The sequence below is a fragment of the Ursus maritimus genome, unplaced genomic scaffold (assembly GCF_017311325.1).
Source record: "Ursus maritimus isolate PB19 unplaced genomic scaffold, ASM1731132v1 scaffold_2, whole genome shotgun sequence".
NCBI classification, from domain to species: domain Eukaryota; kingdom Metazoa; phylum Chordata; class Mammalia; order Carnivora; family Ursidae; genus Ursus; species Ursus maritimus.
The window spans coordinates 4,407,254-4,428,170 of NW_024424452.1; the positions used below are offsets into that span (position 1 = coordinate 4,407,254).

The 20,917-nt window shown below is 39.7% G+C and overlaps 1 protein-coding gene across 7 annotated transcripts in view; it reads right to left on the reverse strand.

The window, feature by feature from the left end:
• The window catches only part of RNF216 (ring finger protein 216), a 141,956-nt gene extending 121,298 nt beyond the window's left edge, over nucleotides 1-20,658 (reverse strand). For 4 of the 7 annotated variants that reach the window (XM_040634735.1, XM_040634736.1, XM_040634739.1 and 1 more), the window contains exons 1-2: nucleotides 20,481-20,658; nucleotides 4,037-4,172 (exon numbers count right to left, since the gene is read on the reverse strand). In XM_040634735.1, coding sequence (XP_040490669.1) covers nucleotides 4,037-4,103 — 67 coding nt within the window. In that variant the 5' untranslated portion in view covers nucleotides 4,104-4,172; nucleotides 20,481-20,658. The remainder of the gene's footprint in view (nucleotides 1-4,036; nucleotides 4,173-20,480) is intronic. The other 3 variants (XM_040634737.1, XM_040634740.1, XM_040634741.1) reach the window with 1 other exon arrangement.
• Between the last annotated feature and the right edge of the window lie 259 nt (nucleotides 20,659-20,917).

The following is a 20,917-nucleotide window of genomic DNA, read 5'->3' on the forward strand; positions in this document are numbered from 1 at the left end:
CAGAATGCTGGCAGACAGTCTCAGATTCCATAGGCAGGAAACAGTACATTCCTCTCTGGAAGAACTGGCCCAAGAAAAGAACACTTACCGACAATCTTGGGAGACCCAGTGAAAAAGCTGGCTTGAAACCTATCACCTCACAGTGGAAGCCCAACGGTTGACAAGATATTCCCCCAACACACCATATATAAATATATTAGCCTTTAAAAAATTAAAGTGGAACAAAGTCTGTGAACCAAATGTATAACTCTATGAATTAATCAAAAGGCCCATACCTGAGTGACCATCACCAAGGTCAGTCAATACAACATTTGCAGCGTATTAATAGTCTCCTAACTCCACAGACTAGTTTTGCTTGTTTTTTGAGTACACATTCATTTGTTTCTGGCATTCTTGTAAATACTAGGTCCATGTATCCATGCTGTGGCATGTGCTGTAGCTCTCTGCTGTATGTAATCCACTGTATGACTACATCACAAGTTATTTATTTTTCTGTCAATGAACATTTGGGTTGGTTCCAGTCTTGGATAACACTGTCTTGAACACATTTTTTTTTTTTTAAAGAGAGAGAAAGAGAGCGAGGCAGAAGGAGAGGGAGAGAAAGAATCTTTTTTTTTTTTTTAAAGATTTTATTTATTTATTCAACAGAGATAGAGACAGTCAGCGAGAGAGGGAACACAAGCAGGGGGAGTGGGAGAGGAAGAAGCAGGCTCATAGCGGAGGAGCCTGATGTGGGGCTCGATCCCATAACGCTGGGATCACGCCCTGAGCCGAAGGCAAACGCTTAACCGCTGTGCCACCCAGGCGCCCCGGGAGAGAAAGAATCTTAAGCAGGCTCCATGCCTAGCACGGAGCCCAAAGCGGGCTTATCCCACGACACTGAGATCATGATCTGAGCCAAAATCAAGAGTTGGATACTTAACTGATTGAGCCACCTACGTGCCCCTAATGCTGTCCTGAACATTCTTATACACGTCTCTTGGTATATTCATTAGGTTGGGTACATGCTAGAAGTGGGAGTGCTGAACCATAGGGAAAGCGTTATGTTCAATTTTAGTGGACAACGCCAAACAATTTTCCCAATTGTGCTAATACACACTCCCACCAGCAGTGTGGGGTGGGATGGTACCTGCTACTTTAAGTCCTTATTGGAACATAGCCATGCTCGTTCATTTATCTATCATCTATAGCTGCCCTCACATTACAATGGTATAGCTGAGTAACTGCCAACAGAGAGCACAAGACTTGCAAGGCAAAAATGGTGACTGACTGACTTTTGAAAGTTTGCTGAGTCCTCCTTTATTCAGTTTTCTTCAAACATGACATTAGATGCATCTCATAAGCTTCAACAGATTGTATTTTCATTATCATGCAATTCAAAGTATTTTCTGATTTCCACTGTGATTTCATCTTTGAATCATTAAGTCATTCTGAAATGCATTCCTGTGTTCCACACATACAGGGATTTTCTAATTATATTTCTGTAATTGATTTACAACTTAATTCCAACATGATCAGAGAATATAACCTATATGATTTCAATCCTCTGAAACCTGGAACTTGTTTTATGGCTCAAATATGCCCAATTTTGTTAAATACGTTGGGTGCAGTATTCCACTTATGTCTTTTATGTCAAGTTTGTTGATCGTGTTCTATAGTCATACAAATGTTGTATATGCTTCCTCTCTGTCAGTTAAAGAAACATGTTAAAATCTCGCATTATAATTGTGGATTTATCCATTTCTCCTTTTAGTTGTCAATTTTTGCTTTATATTTTGACAACATGTTACTGAGTATATAGAAGTTAGAACTGTTTATCCCCCCAGTGCACTGACCCCTTTGTCATTATAAACTCTTTATTTATTAATACTTCTAACGTGTCCACTTTATCTCATAATACACAGACATACCAGCTCTTTTTTGTGCTATTTGCATAACCTCTCTTTTTTCATTCCTGTACTTTTAACCTTTATTTATTTTACCTTCATTTTTAGCCTATTTTTACTAGGTACGGAATTCTTGCAATTAAATACTACTCAGCAATAAAAGGGATTTAATTGATACATGCAACATGGATGAATCTCAAAACATTACGTTGGGCAGAAAAATTCTGGCATAAAGAGTATACGCTGTATGATTCCATTTATATGAAACTGTAGAGTGTCAAAAAGCAGATCAGTGGTTTCCTTAGACTAGGAGTAGGGTGAGGACTGATTGCAAATGAGGCATAAAGGAACCTTTCTGGGATGACAGAAATGTTCCACATCATGAGTAGAGGGGGTGGTTATATGGGTATATTCGTTTTTCAAAGCTCATTGAACTATATGCTTAAAATGTGTGCATTTAAGTAAATTATACCTCAATAAAAATGATTTAAAAATAAAAAATCCTACAGGGGTTGGCACAATAAAATTAATATAGATCATAAAAACAAAATAACTCTGCATGCCTGATAAAAATACTCATGCTGGGTGCAAAATACACAAAACTTGTCTAACAGAAAAATATACCTCCAAAGTGAACAGTTTCCCCAAAGGAATTAGCTGTTCTGAAACTCTGCTCAAGTATATTTAAAATCCAGTTAAAAAACAACTACAATGGGGCGCCTGGGTGGCACAGTGGTTAAGCGTCTGCCTTTGGCTCAGGGCGTGATCCCAGCATTCTGGGATCGAGCCCCACATCAGGCTCCTCCGCTATGAGCCTGCTTCTTCCTCTCCCACACCCCCTGCTTGTGTTCCCTCTCTTGCTGGCTGTCTCTATCTCTGTCGAATAAATAAATAAAATCTTTAAAAAAAAAAAAACAAAAACAACTACAACATTAACTTGATATATATGTTCAAAAAATTTGGAAATGATCCCATATACAAATCACAGCTAAGATTTAAAACTTTCTGAGTCACAATAAATTATGGTTCTCTTACTACCAAGTTAAACTATTAATAAAATCCTTAAAAAGTTAGTACTTCTTTTGCACTCATAATTTGCATAGTTTAAGCATTTTATTTTTCTCAATTTATTTGCTTAATAAAATGTGCTAAATTTTAAATGCTCTCTGAAAGCCAATGTATATAATTTACCCTCTGCTGGGAAAAAAAATCATCTTCATAAGCACAAAATATTATTGGGGGAAAAAGCCAAAAAAATGGTATAATTTCTTCTATGGAAATTTTTTTTTAAAAGATTTTATTTATTTGAGAGAGAGAGAGAGAGCACACACACACACATCCCCAAGTGGGGAAGGGAGGGGACAGAGAGAGAGAGGGAGAAGCATACTCCTCAATGAGCAGGGAGCCCGACTCAGGGCTTGATCCCAGCACCCGGAGACCATGACCTGAGCAGACACTTAACTGACTGAGCCACTCAGATATCGCCTTCCATGGAATTTATACTTGCAAAAAATACTTTTCCTACTCAGCAGCATGAATTTTTTCCTCTCAGCCTAAGTGTGAATGTGAATTAGGATCTGATAGGAAATTTCATATGCATTTAGGAATGTCACAGAAATGCAGGCTCCCTTCCCTTTTTGAATCAAGAACTTCCCCAAATTTCAAACACTGTACAATGAAAGAATATGTGTTCTAAAATTCCGTGTTAAGAATCTTTTGGCAAAAAATAAATTAAGCATCATATGAGGGGGTAAAAATGCTATAGCAGCACTTTCAGATCAAACAGGCCTGGAGGAGCACTCCTTTGAAGACCCGATTCCCCTTCAAAAATGGAACTGCCACAGATCCCAAACTCTCACCTCTTGAGATCCAGTGACTGCACATTCACAGCTTATTTTGGCTTGCTCATTAATAGCTTAATATTCCACTTGTGATGAAAGATTCTTAAACTTCATTCATGCCAGTACGTGTCACCACTTGACACAAAATTCTAGTCTGATGAGTCCATTACACCAGATGTTCTGAGGTCTAAAAATGCAATGTTTCTGGGTTCCACATGGTGCAAAACAGGTTCATTTCAAAGAAACTATGACTGTACCATAAAGAGAAAAAGCAATGATGAAAGGGAGAAAGTGAGAACAAACACTTACCTTGTCCCCTGTGGCAGTGAAAGTTGTTCAAGTGAATGACTTCTTCATTATTGTTTCCCTCTGCCATTTTCAAATGCAGACATACACATATGTACTTCTTAATATCTAAACATGGTGACTATCTGTTCAAAAGGGTCTGAAAAAAAAAAAAAAAGAACATTAAGAAGGAAGGATTGTCAAAACCCTTCCAAATATTTGGTGAAGGTGGCATTCTAAGCTTATGGTGAAAACACCACCAAAGGGAAAAATAAAAGAATGCATAACTAAAAAGCTGATGGGGAGGGGGGAGAAGAATAATAGAAGAGGAAGAAAGGATCAAAGAACAGATGGAACGTACAAAGAAATAATAAAATACACTTAAAAACTCAATCACAGCAACCTACGGAATGGGAGAAAATATTTGCAACTCAGTATCTGGTAAGGGGTTAAAATCCAAAATATATAAACAACTCCTACAACTAAATAGCCAAAAAGCAAATAATCCAATTTTAAAATGGGCAAGGGACCTAGACAGACATTTTTCCAACAGGATATTCAAATGGACTACAGGTACATGAGAAGGTGCTCAATATCAGTAATCACCGGGGAAATGCAAATCAAAACCAAGGGCTATGGCCTCCCACTTGTTAGAACAACTATCACCAAAAAGGTAATGCTGGTGAGGACACGGAGAAAAGGACTTTCCAATTGTACACTACTGGAGGGAATGTAAACTCCCTCTGTGGAAACTAGTATGGGGGTGCATCAAAAAATTAAAAATAGGGCACCTGGGTGGCTCAGTCAGTTAAGTGTCTGCCTTTGGCTCAGGTCATGATCTCAGAGTCCTGTGATCAAGTCCTGCATTGGGGGGGGGGGAAATCCCTGCTCAGCAGGGAGTCTGCTTCTCCCTCTGCCTCTACCTCTCCCCCCTGCTTGTGCTCTCTCTAATGCTTTCTCTCTCAAATAAAATATTAAAAAATATATATAACAACAACAACACATAAAAAATAAATAAAACTACCATATGATCCAGCAATTCCATTTCTGGGTCTATAACTAAAGGAAAAGAAATTATTAATGTTGAAGAGGTATCTGCACTCCCATGTTTGCTGCAGCATTATTTACAATAGCCAAGACGTGGACACAGCCTAAGTGTTCATTCAGTGAATGGGTAAAGAAAATAGAAGGGCACCTGGGTGGTTCAGTCAGTTAAGTGTCCGACTCCTGGTTTCAGCTCAGGTCATGGAGCCTGCACTGGGCTCTGCACTGAGCATGGAGTCTGTTTGTCCCTCTCCCTATGCTCCTCCCCCTGCTCTCTCTTAAGTAAATGAAAGAAAGAAAAAAAAAAAAAAGAAATGCTAGAAAATAGACTACTACTAAGCTGTAAAAAAGAGGGAAATCCTGCCATTTGCAACATGGATGAACTATGAAGGCATTATACACTACGTGAAATGAGACAGAGAAAGACAAATATATGATCTCACACGTGGAATCCAAAAAAAAAAACCAACCCAAAACCCTCGAAGACCCAAACTTTAGAAAGTGATCACATGTGGTTACCAAAGGTAGGAGAATTGGATAAAGAGGGTCAAAAGGTACAAACTTCCAGTTATAAAATAAATAAGTAATGGGGCCATAAGGTACAACATGAGGACTACAATTAACACTGCCGTAGGGTGTATTTGAAAGTTGCTATGAGAGTAAATCCTGAAAGATCTCATCACAAGGAAAAAAAATGTTTTTCTCTTTTTTGGGAGGTTATCCATATGAGATGATGGATGTTAACTAAACTAAACTTCCTGAAGTAATCACTTTGCAATTTATATAAGTCGTTATCCCATACAACTTAAATACAATCATACTGGAAATTGTATTACATAAACAGACAACATAAATGCTGTTAAGTATAAGAAAAAGCTTTGAAGTAAAAGGATGGAAAGCAATATACTGAACATCAACAACTCATAAGATACTTTATTTTTCAGTCATAAAATGTCCATCTGATTTTTAAAAATAAACTCCAATTCTATGCTGAAGCTCTCTTTTCAACTATTTAATCTTTTCCTTTTTTGGGGGGGGCAGAAGGGGTACAATAAAACCCATAAAAAAGTCTATGAATAGACTAGTATCAGACAAAATTGACATAAGTAGTATTAGAGATGAGTAGGGAGATTTCTTCCAGTTAAGAGGGTCAACTCACAGAAGATATGATAATACTAAATGTATATTAGGAATCTAATAACATAGCTTCAAAATACGTATACCTGAAACTGACAGACCTTAAAGAAGTAACACAAATCCACATTTATAGCTGGACAGAAGACCTGAATAGCACTATCAAACCACTTGACCTCAATGACATTTATGGACCACTCCACCTAACAACTGTAGAACACATACTCTTTTCAAGTATATAAGGAACATTTACAAAACGGATTGTATCCTGAGTCATAAGCGTCTCATGGGCTTGAAATCATACAGTATATTGTTAGCTAACAACAGTCAGTAAAAAAAAAGATAACCAGGAAATTTCTAAATATCGGAAATTAAGCAAACTAAACAACTCACGGGTTAAAGAAGAAATTATGATGAAAATCAGAAACTCCTGTATTTTGACTTGATGAACCAAACGCTAATCAAAACAAAATACATCAAAAGTTGTAGGCTGGAGTTAAGGCAGTATTTAGGGGGCAATTTATACATCCAAATGCTATTTTAGAGAAGAAAAAGGACCAAGAAATCAATGCTCGAAGCCTCGATCTCAAGAAGCTAGAAAAAGCACAGTAAATCAAACCAGAAAAATAGAACGCAATCATTGCAATCATTAACAACAGAAATCAACAAAACAGATACAAACATACAGTGAACAGTCCAAACAAAAAGTTGTTTCTCTAAAAAGATTAAAAACACTGACAAATATCATAATTGATCAAGGAAAAATGGGAGAAAACACAAATAACCATTACCAGGAATGTAAAAGATTCTACAATATAAAAGGAATATTATGAATAATTTTATACCAATTAATTTGAAATTGTGAATGGACAAACTCCTTGAAATACAATTTATCACAGCTGAACAAAGAAAATTTATTTGTTCATTCATTCATTTATTTATAAATTACTTACTTAAGTAATCTCTACACCCACCGTAGGGCTCAAACTCACGACCCTGAGATCAAGAGTCACATGCTTTGTGAACTGAGCCAGCCAGGTGCCCCTGAACAAAGAAAATTTTAAATCGGAACAGAACTCTACCAAATAAGGAAACTGAATCAGTAATTAATAACTTTCCCACAAAGAATACTGTAAAAGCCCTGAAACCAGTAAAGTCTTCTAAATATCTGAGGAAGAAATGTAATTAATATTTAAAAAATTCAGAGAACAGAAAAAGAACAAACATTATTTCTGAATCATTTTATGAGGTCTGCATAATTTTGATACTAAAAGCTTGTAAGAACAGCACAAGAGAGACCAATATCTCTCAGGAACACAGACACAAAATCATAACCAAAGCAAAGTAAGTTACATAACTGGAATAAAGAAAAAACTATATAATCATTGCAGTAGGTTGGGGGGAAAAAGCATTAAAATTTTAACACCCGTTCATGATTAAAATCTCTCAGCCTATTGGTTATTAGAAAAGACTTCCTTCATCAAGTTAAAGACATTTTAAAAACACTAGAGCAAACCTCACACATAATAGTAAAACACTGAAAAGCTTTCTCCCTGAAATTGGGGAGAGTTTTCACCATTTCTTGTCTAACTGTAGTGGAGGTTGTAGCAAGTGGAGTAGGACAATAAAGAGAAATAAAATATCAAGCTGAAAGGAAGAAATTAAAGTGGCATTATCTGCAGATGATAAGATTGTATACTGATGCAAAGACAGACAGGAAAGTACAATAGAGGGCTCAGAAACAGACCCATATACATTTGGTCATCCATATAAAAACAAAGGTGCTACTGCAATGCAGTGGGAAGAATGGTCTTCCAATATACATTCCTGGGCCAAGTGGGTATCTATATAGGAAGAAAATGAGCCTTGATTCACTCCTTATACTACACATAAACATCAATTCCAGATGGATTATCAAAAGATAAACAACAAGGGCACCTGGGTGGCTCAGTTGCTTAAGTGTCCGACTCTTGATCTCGATCTTGGGGTCTTGAGTTCAAGCCCCACGTTGGTCATGGAGCCTACTTAAAAAATTTAAAAAAAAATAAAATAAACCAGTAAAATACTGAAAGATAACAACAAAATTATACATATTTGTATACATGACTGTACATAGGAATACCACTGTAATGAGTAAGTGGAATGAATAACAAAGTCTCTGGATACAAGGCCAATATAAAAAAAAGGAACACCACACTACTAAGAAACAATTAGAAAATAGTATTTTGAAAGGATACTCCTTAGAGTAGCATCAAAAACTATCATATACCAAGGAATAAATGCAATGAAAGATGTGCCAGACCTCTATATAGAAACCAAAGAACTGAGAGAAACCAAAGAACACTAATGAATAGAGAGAAACATACCACATTCATGGGCTCAATTTTGTAAAGATGTCAATTCCTCCCAAATTGATCTACAGATTTAATATAGCCTTAATCAGATTTTAAAAAGTGGATATATACTAGATGATTCTAAAATCTACAGGAAAATGCAAAGAGCCAAGAATAACCAAGGCATTCATAAAGAAAAACAAAAGGTGGAAAATTTACACTATCAGAAAGCAAGTCTTATTATTACAGAGCTACAGTAATTAAGACCACATGGTATAGCAAAAGAAGAGAAAAACAGACCAAAGGAACAGAGTCCAGAAACAGATTCATTCATAACATGGATGTCTGATTTATGACAAAAGTGGCATTACAGAGCAGTAGAAAACATGTTTTTACTGTACGATGCTGTACTAGAAAGCTGTATGGGGGGGGGCAAGAAGAATGAGGAACTAGGTCTCTTTCTCATGCCTTAGACAAAAACGACTTTAAGATACCCTAAAAAAATACCTTCACAAACTTGGGGTTGGGAAAGATAGCTTAAATAGGATATAGAAAGTACTACCCATAACAGAAAAGACTGAAATATTGTACATTAAAAATAAAAACTTCTATACACAAAAGAAATTATTAAGAGTGAAAAGGCAAGCCACTGGGAGAAGGAATTTGCAATATATATAATAAAGGCTCCTATCCAACAAATATAAAGAATGCTTACATGGTAACTGAAAGACACACAAACAAACCAGACAACTTAAAGGAAGAAAAGTGGGCTAAAAGATTTGAACTCCCAATGTTGAGTACCCTGAGGAAACCCAAAAGGCCAGTTAACAAATGAAAAAGTGCCCAACATTATGAGACATCAGAGGAACGTAAAATGAAACCACAAGGAATTCTGGGAAGACAGCAGCACCATAGTTTTTGAATGTACCCAAATTCTCATCTAAAAACAAAAAAATTCCAAATTAGAAAAAAACCTAAGAAACAATCACTACAAAGTCCCAAATACGAACCCTTGAGGACAAATCATCAAGTGCCACGAGATCTCTGAAGTACCATTTGTGCCTCAGAAATCACAGGGAATCATTCAGACCTGAGAAGAGGACAACCCCCAACCAACCAACAGGTATTCACTGAAAAGCACACAGGCCAATCTGAGAAAGCTGCGAAACACCAGGAAGGGGCTTGCTCAGTTCAATAGCAGGTGAGTGCAAGGAATTCAAGTTAAGATCTGAGAATGAAGCAGTCTAGGACCCATGAAGTTTCAAACCTGACCTAGCAGGGCGCCCTTGCAGGACAGGGCCCCACAACGGGGAGATGAAAAAGTGGGAAGAATGAAACTGAGTAAGACAGAGACAAAGACAAAGGACAGGGCGCCTGGGTGGCTCAGTCATTAAGCGTCTGCCTTCAGCTCAGGGCGTGATCCCAGAGCCCTGGGATCGAGCCCCACATCAGGCTCCTCTGCTGGGAGCCTGCTTCTTCCTCTCCCACTCCCCCTGCCTGTGTTCCCTCTCTCACCGGCTGTCTCTCTGTCAAATAAGTAAATAAAATCTTAAAAAAAAAAATAAAGAAAGAAAGGAAAGAGAAGGCAGGTCTACATAACAATAGAGGACAAAGCCAGGAAATCTCAAAACGCAGCTGTCATATTTTGAACACTGCATGAAAAGGGAGTTCTGTGAAGTTAGAAAAGCTATCCTAAACTACCCTCCTTCAAAGTCCAAGAAAACTAATTTCATTAAAAATGAGCAGATTATGGCTTGCAAAGTTTCTGCTGAAAAATAAAAATAAAAATGAGTAAAGAAAAGAACTGATGTCAGAACTCCTATACAGTTATAAGAAAAAGCAGCAGCAAAACAACATCCCTAGAACAATGAAAAAATGCCAGAAAGATTTAACAACTTAAAGGACACTAAGAAAATACTACAAGACACAAAACAACACTATAAATCAGAACTAGAAAACTCAGAAAAGGAATGAAAGATCTTAGGAAAGAAATAAAAATTTAAAAAGTTTCAGGAGTGAGGACTAAATTAGAAGGAACACAACCGTGAATACAACACAACACATACTGCTTAAGAGACCTGAAAGGTAAAAGGAGGAAAATTTTACTTTTTTATTTTTTTTATTTTTAAAGATTTTATTTATTTATTTGACAGCCAGAGAGACAGCCAGAGAGGGAACACAAGCAGGAGGAGTGGGAGAGGAAGAAGCAGGCTTCCCGGCGGAGCAGGGAGCCTGATGGGGGCTCAATCCCAGGCATGCCCTGAGCCAAAGGCAGATGCTTAACGAATGAGCCACCCAGGCGTCCCGAGGAAAATTTTAAATAGAAAAATAAAGAGATAGGGGCGCCTGGGTGGCACAGCGGTCAAGCGCCTGCCTTCGGCTCAGGGCGTGATCCCGGCATTCTGGGATCGAGCCCCACATCAGGCTCCTCTGCTATAAGCCTGCTTCTTCCTCTCCCACCCCCCCTGCTTGTGTTCCCTCTCTCGCTGGCTGTCTCTATCTCTGTCAAATAAATAAATAAAATCTTTAAAAAAAAAAGAAAAATAAAGAGATAAAGGAACAAATATTCAAGACAAAGACTGTCCAACATAACAAATAGCAGCTCTTGAATAAATTGAAAGGGAAGAGAATGCTAAAAATTGTGACAGAAAAATTTTTTTTCCTAAAATAAAAATGTTAAGACTATCTTTCAAAAAAAATGCAGTTAAGTATCTAAAAAGACAAAAAACAAAAAAACCCAAAAAAAACCAAAACAAAAACCACCCCAAATGACAACTACCAAGACACACACACTTTAAAGAAAAAAAATCCTTTTAGGACCTGGGCCTGAGACACTGAAAAGAAAGAAAATTAGATTATTAACAGACTTTAATAGGGATGCTTTATGCCATTAGAAAATGGTATAAGATACTTTTTAAAAAAATATGAGCCAGAGATTTTGTAACCAGCAAAAATAATTTCAAAGAAAAGGAGCACAAACAAATTTATCAACATACAAGAACTTATGGATTATTGTTTGTTTTTACAGGATGGAATTTGACAGAAAAATAAACTTCAGGCAACCAAAATGACTAAAGACACCAACACAAAGACTGGCAGTAAACATTACATATGTAATTACTTATAGCACAAAGATTAAAGGAGAACTAAGGGGCTCCTGGGTGGCTCAGTCATTAAGCATCTGCCTTCCGCTCAGGGCGTGATCCTGGAGTCCTGGGATGGAGCCCTACATCGGGCTCCCTGCCCCGCTGGGAGCCTGCTTCTTCCTCTCCCACTCCCCCTGCTTGTGTTCCCTCTCTTGCTGGCTGTCTCTGTCAAACAAATAAATAAAATCTTTTTTAAAAAAAATAATAAAGGAGAACTAAAATTACGTATACAGTACAATTATAAAAATTATGGGGAAAGGAAGCATATGCAAAATTTTTAAGTCATGTAATCATAATGGTTGTGACATTCTAAGACTTTCATTCTGACACTTTTGTGTTTAACAAGTTAAAAAGATTAACAGTTATGGAATATTCTAATTCTACTAATCCCTGTGCCCCCGAGAATCAAGAATTTCAGTGTAAAAAAAAAAAAGGAATTTTATTTATAATCAGAAGCAATGAACATGCATAGTGTCTATATTATGGTCTTGAAATACTATTTCCCACCAAAAGAAACCAGGGCGTTTTTGGAGAAATTACTAATTCCAATTCTGGAGGCAAGAATCTTACAAAATGAGCCTACAACACCTTGTCATATCAGATATCAAGGAAGCGATCAAAAACTACTTATCAAAGACTGGGTTCTGTCAGAATAACTCAGAAAAAAAAATCCTGAAGAGGCTTCCACTGGCCAAACACAGGATATTTTGAGCTCCAAGGAAGATAATATGGGATGAATCTCTTTTAAGAAAACATACAAATGAAAATGCTCATAATTATTTTTAAAAAGGTCATTTTCAAAGGATATCAACCAATGCATTATCTTTAAAACTGGTAAAACAGGGGTGCCCCGGTGGCTCAGTCAGTTAAGTGTCCCTCTCAATTTCGGCTCAGGTCAGGATTTCAGGGTTGTGAGATCAAGCCCCATGCTGGGCTCCGTGCTGGGTGTGGAGCCTACTTAAGATTGTCTCTCCTCTATAAATACATAAATAAATAAGTTGGTAAAATAAAGGCGAAGAATCAGATACTTTCTTGCCTTTTCTATATGAACTATATGTCACTGGATAACCAAATAGTAGACAAGAAAATGATTTCTTTATAAAAATATTCCAGTATTGGGGCGCCTGGGTGGCTCAGTCGTTAAGCGTCTGCCTTTGGCTCAGGGCGTGATACTGGCGTTCTGGGATCCAGCCCCACATCGGGCTCCCCTGCTGGAAGCCTGCTTCTTCCTCTCCCACTCCCTCCTGCTTGTGTTCCCTCTCTTGCTAGCGGTCTCTCTGTCAAATAAATAAATAAAACCTTAAAAAAATATTCCAGTATTAATTTTAAAAATCCAGTTAAAGTATCACTTGCAATCCTCAATGAATTACTGGATCTAGACCTTGGATATCACTGGCAGCTGCTAACGTCATAGAGACATGAACTAAGCGCCTTCTGCTATCTATAGTCTTGTGAAAGAGATGGAACCAGAGTTTGGACAAGGATCTGGACCCAGCCACAGTTTTTGAGAATAGAGGCTAGAGGAAAAATTAAATTTCTTTCTTTCTTTCTTTTTTTTTTTTTTAAAAGATTTTATTTATTTATGTGACAGAGAGACAGCCAGCGAGAGAGGAAACACAGCAGGGGGAGTGGGAGAGGAAGAAGCAGGCTCATAGCGGAAGAGCCTGATGTGGGACTCGATCCCGGATCGCCAGGATCACGCCCTGAGCCGAAGGCAGACGCTTTAACGACTGCGCTACCCAGGCGCCCCGGAAAAATTAAATTTCTGAATCGCACCATAAGTATGCAACCCAGATCATGTACTCTCAATGGTAGTGCTTTTGCAAGTGTGTGAAAAGACCTTAAGATACAAGTCGTTTGTGACCATCCAAAATTCAGTCCCATCCAGCAAAATCTTATTGCTTAGTATTTAATGAGGGAGGATTAGAAAAAAAATGTTTAAAAAGGCTCTATATGGGAATAATTTTTTAGAAGTCTGACAAACACCTAGCTAAGCTCTGGGAAACTACAGGTTAAATGATTCAGGTTCAACAACAGATAAATTATAAGGAAAAATGAAAAGGAATGGAAGAGGAAACTTAGGTTTAAAAAACGTATCAAAAATTTTAAATGAGATTACAATATCTCGGGATGTATTCTTAGGTGATAAAATAAAGAAATACGAGAAAATGATTATAAAAGTCAGACTAATAGTTAATTTTAGGGGGAAGGAATGAGTTATGATCAGGATAGGATACATGGATGGGGCTTAGAGATGGTCTACTTCTTAAACTGGGTGGTGGATATAAGCATCTTGTAATAATTTATTAAGCCATACATAATGGTTGAGTGAAGGAATCCAAACGTAAGAGAATATACCTTGAATGACTTAAGATGAAGCTGCATAGGCCTAAACTTAGTTTGGGGTCAAACTTCTTTGTGTGTACTCTGATTCAAAATGGGAAAGTAAGGGGAACAAAAGCCATCCTAAGAGAAAAGAAGTGGCTGCCTCTGTGAAACAGTAGTACTTTGACTCTTGAACCATTTTCTTGTTTATTCTGATGATAATAACTAAGAACCAATGTTTTTGGTTCTAAGAAAATCTCAATTTTCTTTGCCTTCCTGGGAAAAACCACATGCCTTAGAGAAAGTAGACCCCAGACTCTGGCTTCTCATGTAATGTCTACAAGGAGTTAAAAGTCAAGGAACATCAGCATTTTTCCAACTTAGAGAATACTAAATTGTGTGTTAAGACTAATTTAAGTTTTATAGTAAAACTTTCTGGTATCTATAACTGGACAAAGGTATCTCGATTTTTAAAAATTACAAATCTCACTTGAAATAACAATAATGAATAACATCATTTATAAATAGCACGGTAGAAAGAGCTCTAATGTCAAATTTGAACTGTACTCAAAACTTTACTTTTCTTTCAAATACAATTTTTAAAACGTATTTTGAACATAATTCCACTAGACACATTTCTTGTTCCTTCTTTTACCACAACAAGGTTCTTTCAATTTTATACTGGAAGTCAAAAGGAAGTGTGATTCATTTTACATTTACTTAATTTAGTTAGCATGTCAAGCTTATAGTTCAACAGATTACTACTGGTGCTTTAAAAGCAAGATTCTTCATGAGTGAGTGGTATATACAATGGCTCCAAGCTTCAGTGAGAAAAGGAGTCTGACAAGGGGATTTCTACTCCAGACTAGCTTCTAGTGAATGACTAAAGGTCATTCAATCCCTGACATTCACTCCTCTCATCTGGGCTTCAGATCAAACTACCTAAGCACAAACCCTGGTTTCACCATTTAGTAATCAGTGACTGCATAAATTGCCTAATCTCTTGGACTTAGTTTATTTGTAAAATGAGAATAGTTTTAAAATTAACTGAATTAAATATAAAGTATGTACCATAGTGCATGTCACATTATGACTACTATTATTCCCTATGAAATGGAAACTGCTATTCTTACCTTGTAAGGCTGTGTTGGAATATGAGAAGCCACTTTGTAAATGGTAAATGCCACCAAAACAGGAGCTTGTTATCAAAAGTACACAGTAGATGTACAGTGTTTATTAGTAAGTTGACAATACAGCCAAATGTGGGGGGAGGGCTTTATTTTCCTCTTCCAGGTTACTTTTTGCTAATTTTACTATAACTACTCACCGTTAAACTTTTACTTCCTTCTATAAGAAACTTCATTTTTCCTCTGGCTGTAGCTTCTTCATCAGACAGCTGAAGAAAATAGCTAAACAAATGTGGAATCCAGAAATGGGAAATGCTACCTAACAGAAACTAGTTCTTGCCTCTTCCTTTTACGTAAAAATTATCACATGTACATTTGTGACTATAATACTCTATAGTCAATATATCAGATAACGCTTCCAAATTAGAAAGGAAAACTAGCATACATTTTATCGCTTCCTTAAATCGTATGTAGTACTATATTGTAAAAACTTAAGAAAAATGAGGGGACAATTCTATATTCTCTTCTACCTCCTACAACTGTCCTCATTACCTTTTTTTAAATCCCCTTCTCTTCCTTGGATGGATATATCAACACATGAGAAAGTTCACAGTTGAATTGTGTTCTCCATATGCCCTTGACTATATCTTATTCACAGCTGTACTTCCTGTGTCCTGCACAGTTGCTGAATGAATGAGTGGCTCCAAAAACATCTTCATCCCTCAGAAACTGGAGCTGTTCATCAGAGCTATATATAGCCAGAGCCAGGTATCATGGCTTAAGTGACAACAATCAGTTTATCAGGATTTTCTTCAGTTATAAATTTCTTCTCATCCTTCTATTTGTGTTATTATCTCCATTTTTCCTTCCACGTGCTCCTGACAGAATACTGCATGGTCCTGGGGTTTTGTGGTGTTCCTGCTTTCCAGAGTAATCTCCATAAATATGTCTGTCACTTCTGCAACACTGATCTTGGGGTAATAAAAGATGTTTTCAATTTAATGAGTTAATCTCTTTGAATATTCCAGGGAAAGGTGGGCAAAGCAGAGCCAGGCACAAGCTGGAAGAAGCTGACGTGCGCACGTCATACCACTCCACAACACTGCTTCCCAACATCTTTTTCTGAGTGACTATAAGTGACTATTGCTCTTCATTCAAATCCTAGCTCCTCATCTTAACCATTATTTGGATATCCATTCGTTGTAAGCCTATACTAAGGTTTAATCAATAATAAATCAACACAACAAAAAGTTAATGGTCATTTCTAAATAATAAGTTTAAAGTAGTTATATTTTTTTGCTTAGTTATATTTTTTTGCTTTGTTATATTTCCTGATTTTTCTATACTGAACTGAAATTATTTATATTATTATTATTTTTTAAGATTTTATTTATTTATTTGACAGAGAGAGACAGCCAGCGAGAGGGGGAATACAAGCAGGGGGAGTGGGAGAGGAAGAAGCAGGCTCCCAGCAGAGGAGCCTGATGTGGGGCTCGATCCTGGACCGCTGGGATCACGCCCTGAGCTGAAGGCAGACGCTTAATGACTGCGCCACCCAGGCGCCCCTACTATTTTGTTTTTTAAGTAGGCTCCATGCCCAGCGTGCAGCCCAACATGGAGCTTGAACTCAGGACCCTGAGATCAAGACCAGAGCTGAAACTGAGTTGGACGCGTAACTGACTAAGCCACCCAGGTGCCCCTACATTATTATTTAAAATTAAAATACATTAAAGAGTTCAGCAGATATTTATTGTGGTCTTGCCACGTGGTATAAAACAGTTGTGGGGCGCCTGGGTGGCTCAGTTGGTTGAGGGTCTGACTTTGGCTCAGGTCATGATCCGGGGGTCCTGGGATCCATCAGGCTCTGCACTCAGTGGGGAGTCTGCTGCTCCCTGCCCCCCCGCCCCGGGCTTGTGTTCTCTTTCAAATAAATAAAACCTTAAAAAAAATTGTGTTACACATCATGGGAAATACATACATAGAAAATCCAACATGGATCAAAAAATTTGCCTCAAAAAATTTGGGAGTACAATTAGTGAGAGAAACTCTGCACACAATTAAGTACACTATAAATATAAAGAATTAGCACAATAAAGACACTATTCCAGTTGGGAGAGGGCAGGTAGTCAGGGAAGCTTAGCCCAGATAGCTGTGTTTAAGCCAAACTGAATGCTGTGCTAGCTCCAAACTTTGCCTTTAAGAGAGTAACTTTAAGCAGCTTCCACCCAGGGATCCTGGAGCCCAGAATCACCACTAAGAAATCTGACTCCTGATGGAGAGATCACATGGAAAGCCCTGACACTACCTGGAGAAAGAAAATGTAGCTGAGCCCAGCCTCCCAGCAGTCCCTGAGAAGGCATGGCAGTGAAAACGCATTTTGGAAGTGGAACCTCCAGCCCTACTACCTCTGTTAGCAGCATGTGGATCAGAAAAAAACAGCCCAGATTAGTTCTTCTCAATCTCCTGACTCACAAAATTGTCAACAAAATTGTCATATTAAGTTACTAAGTTTGGGGGTGGCCTGCTCTATGTATCTATGGATAACTGAAGTACAGCTCAAATTTTATTTTCTAACCAATAAGAAGCAATACAGAGACTTGTACTTTAGGAAAATCAACCTAACTGCAATGCGTAAGACTGTAAAAAAACATCTGGTAGCAGAAAACCCAGGAAACAAGAGGCAGTGAAGTATGAACTAGAGATAATAAGCAGGGAGAGGAAAAAGATACAAGATGCCAACTACAGTTAGATTCAATGGGATTTTTGTATGTGAAGAGCCATGAGGCAAGGAGGAGGAGTCAAAGTTGACCTAGATGTTGAGGACACCTAGATGTTGGGTGACTGGAGGATGGCGATACTGTTAAGAACAAGGCGAGTGATGAGTTCAGAATAAGAGAATGCGATGTGTGTGTATTTTAATATGTAGACAAAATGAAAGAACTAAGATAAAAAAGCATCCATAATTACAGACAGAATTATGTGGACAATTAGTCTGGAGTTTAAGCAGAGTTTGAAAGAGCTCTAAAAATCCTCTTATCAGTGTCTTTCTACAATAGGAAAGATTTTAAACCAATAATTAAACTCGAAATCTTCACTGGGTAGGCTAAAGAGTTTAACATATAACCTTAAGATTCTCCTCAAATGTCAAATGAAAACTGGTTCAGAAAGTGGAATAAGTAAGCACATCCTCATCCACAAGGGGGAAAAAAATCAATGTTTTCAACGATCTTTTTACAGGTGAATCCTCTGTGAACTCATGATACACTGCTCCTTCTATCCTAATAGTGCCTACAGGTCCTACTTTCTGACATATTTTCATACAGCACGGAGGTTTGTTTTTTTAATCATAAAATCTCATCATGGTAGAACCAAAATCTCATGGCCTGTGAAACGTTGCCTCATAGAACCCTTGCTGACCTAGCTAGACTCACTTTACACCTCTCCCCCATTCACAATTAATGCTCCTTCCTCTTCCCTCTAGCTGGCTGATTATTTTTCACTGCCTCTGACCAAATTAACTCCATTCATCCTTGAGTTTCTCATCTTAAATATCACCTCCTCAGAAAAACCTTTCCTGACCACCCCCACTGTTCATTCACACAACATATCTCAATCCTTCAGAGTACTTGGCACGATAATAATCTACAATTACTCAGGAAGCTATGTTAAATAGCTATCTCCTCTGCAAAACAAGTTCTAAGGATGTGGGACCCCGCATCTTATTCATTCCCATAGCCACAGGACATAGCATACTGCCTGGCACCAAGTAAATACTCCAGAACTTTTCCAAGAAATATCATTCGCAGGTACAGCAAAATAATTAGGAGCATAAACTATGGAACCAAACTGAGTTCAAGTCCCAGCTCTGACCCTTACAAGCTTTCTGACTACATAAGTTATTTTTCAGTACCTTGTTTTCTTCCTTTTTAAAATAAGGATAACAGAACCCCCATCATTGACAACTAAGGGAGTTAATACATAAAAAATACTTAGAACACTATCAGTACACAGTTACTAGCATCATGTTTTGTCTTACTGACAATGAAGATAAAATAACACTGCCATCTGAGAATTAGTTATAAGGTCTGAAAAAGACCCTAACACAGCCTAGAATATAACAAACACTGATTAAATAGAAGCCATCAGAGTTAGCAAACACAGGCGCTCTCCTCTACCTTATTTCATAAACTTTGTCTCCTTGACTCATATTTCAACTTCCTTTATTAGATTCCTCCACAGAGGCTGGAAGGCGGCTTTTTTACTTGCTGCCCCCTAGCCTCTATTTAGGTTTACGGGGGAGATCCCAAATCTGGCCCCAGGTTCTCCAGCTATTTCCTCAGATTCACACCACTCCCTACCTCCAGGCCCAATAAATTACCTATACAATAAACACGACAAAGCAAGGCTGTTTCTTGGCAGTCTTTCTTCAGGCAAGCGTCCTAAAATTGAGGTCGGTCCTAAAATCTTCCCTGTCCCTTCCCAGCTCCCAGAAGGGTAAATAAATCTCTCTGCATTAGCAAAGTACCTAGAACCAGCCATACCCAGGCACTTATCACAACGTATTCAAGTTATTTACAGGCCCCTGGCTGGTTTACACTGGACCCCGCAGGCACTCGGGGAGAGGGGGGTCTCGCACAGGACTGAAGTGGCCCAAAGTTTTGAGACAATCGTTCCACGCAGTCTCCAGCCACATCCCACGCGGGAACGCCAGTCTCGTTCACTGCGCGGCGCTCCAGGCACATTTGTCGGGTTCGCGTTCCCCGCGCTGCAGAGGGTTTTGACGCACTTGGATGTCCTCACGAGGGCTGGGTGACGGGAGTCGTCGGCTTTCTCGAGGAGACAGCCCTCCTGACCCGAGTCTGGAGGGTTGGGGACTGAGGCCCGGCGCCCCTTGGCCGGGGGCGCCGGAGTTCAGAGTCACAGTGCATCGCCGCCCGCGCGCTCCAGGCCGCGCTCGGCTCCACCGACGCCGCCTCCCGCGAGCTCCCGCCGGGGAAAATCGGTCTTTCGGCGCTTTCGCCCTCGCGCAGCAGGCCGAGGGACCGGCCCGCGAAACTTCCCGAAGTGGCGGGCGCGGGGGAGGGTCCGCCGGCCGCCTGCGCCTTTGTGGCTCCCGCCTCGCCGCCGGCCCCGCTGCTCGCGCCGCCCGGCGCTTGGCGGCGCCCCGCGTGGCCCCGGGCCCGCTCGCGTTCGGGCGGCCGCCGGGCCAGGCCCGCGCCCCAGACTCTGCGGCCCCGCCGCCCCTCACAGCCGTGGCCCCCGCCCCCACCCCGGGGCTTAATGGAGGCGCCGGGCTGAGACGCCACTCGCCTCACGCGGCCTGCCGAGGAGCCGGGTGCGCCCCGCGGCCGACACTTACTCGCCACTCAGCTCGCGGGCTCGCCAGGCGGGCTCGGCGGCCTCTGTCGCCACGGCTTTTAGTCACCAGGAGCCGCCGCCGACAGCTTCGTCGCCGCCGCCGCCGCCGAGGCTGCCGCTGCACTCCTTCCGGCCCCGCCGCGGCTTCACCCCGCGCCTGCGCACAGCGCCCCCTCCCGACTAATGACAGGAAGAACCATAGAGGCACGCCGGGTGCTAGGGAGGAGGGGCCTGGGGAGTAAGACCATAGAGAAGGACCTCTGTCCGCTCACCGCCCACTTAGTCTTGACTCCCCCACGAGGTGGGAGGACGAAGGGAACTGAGGTGCCGTTCCCCCAACCCCAGGAAGTGTCGCCGTCTCCCTAGAGATGAAAGGAGAGGTGTGGGGGGATGTTGGGGAGGAGCAGGTGCCTATGAAATCTACTGGATATGCACTTA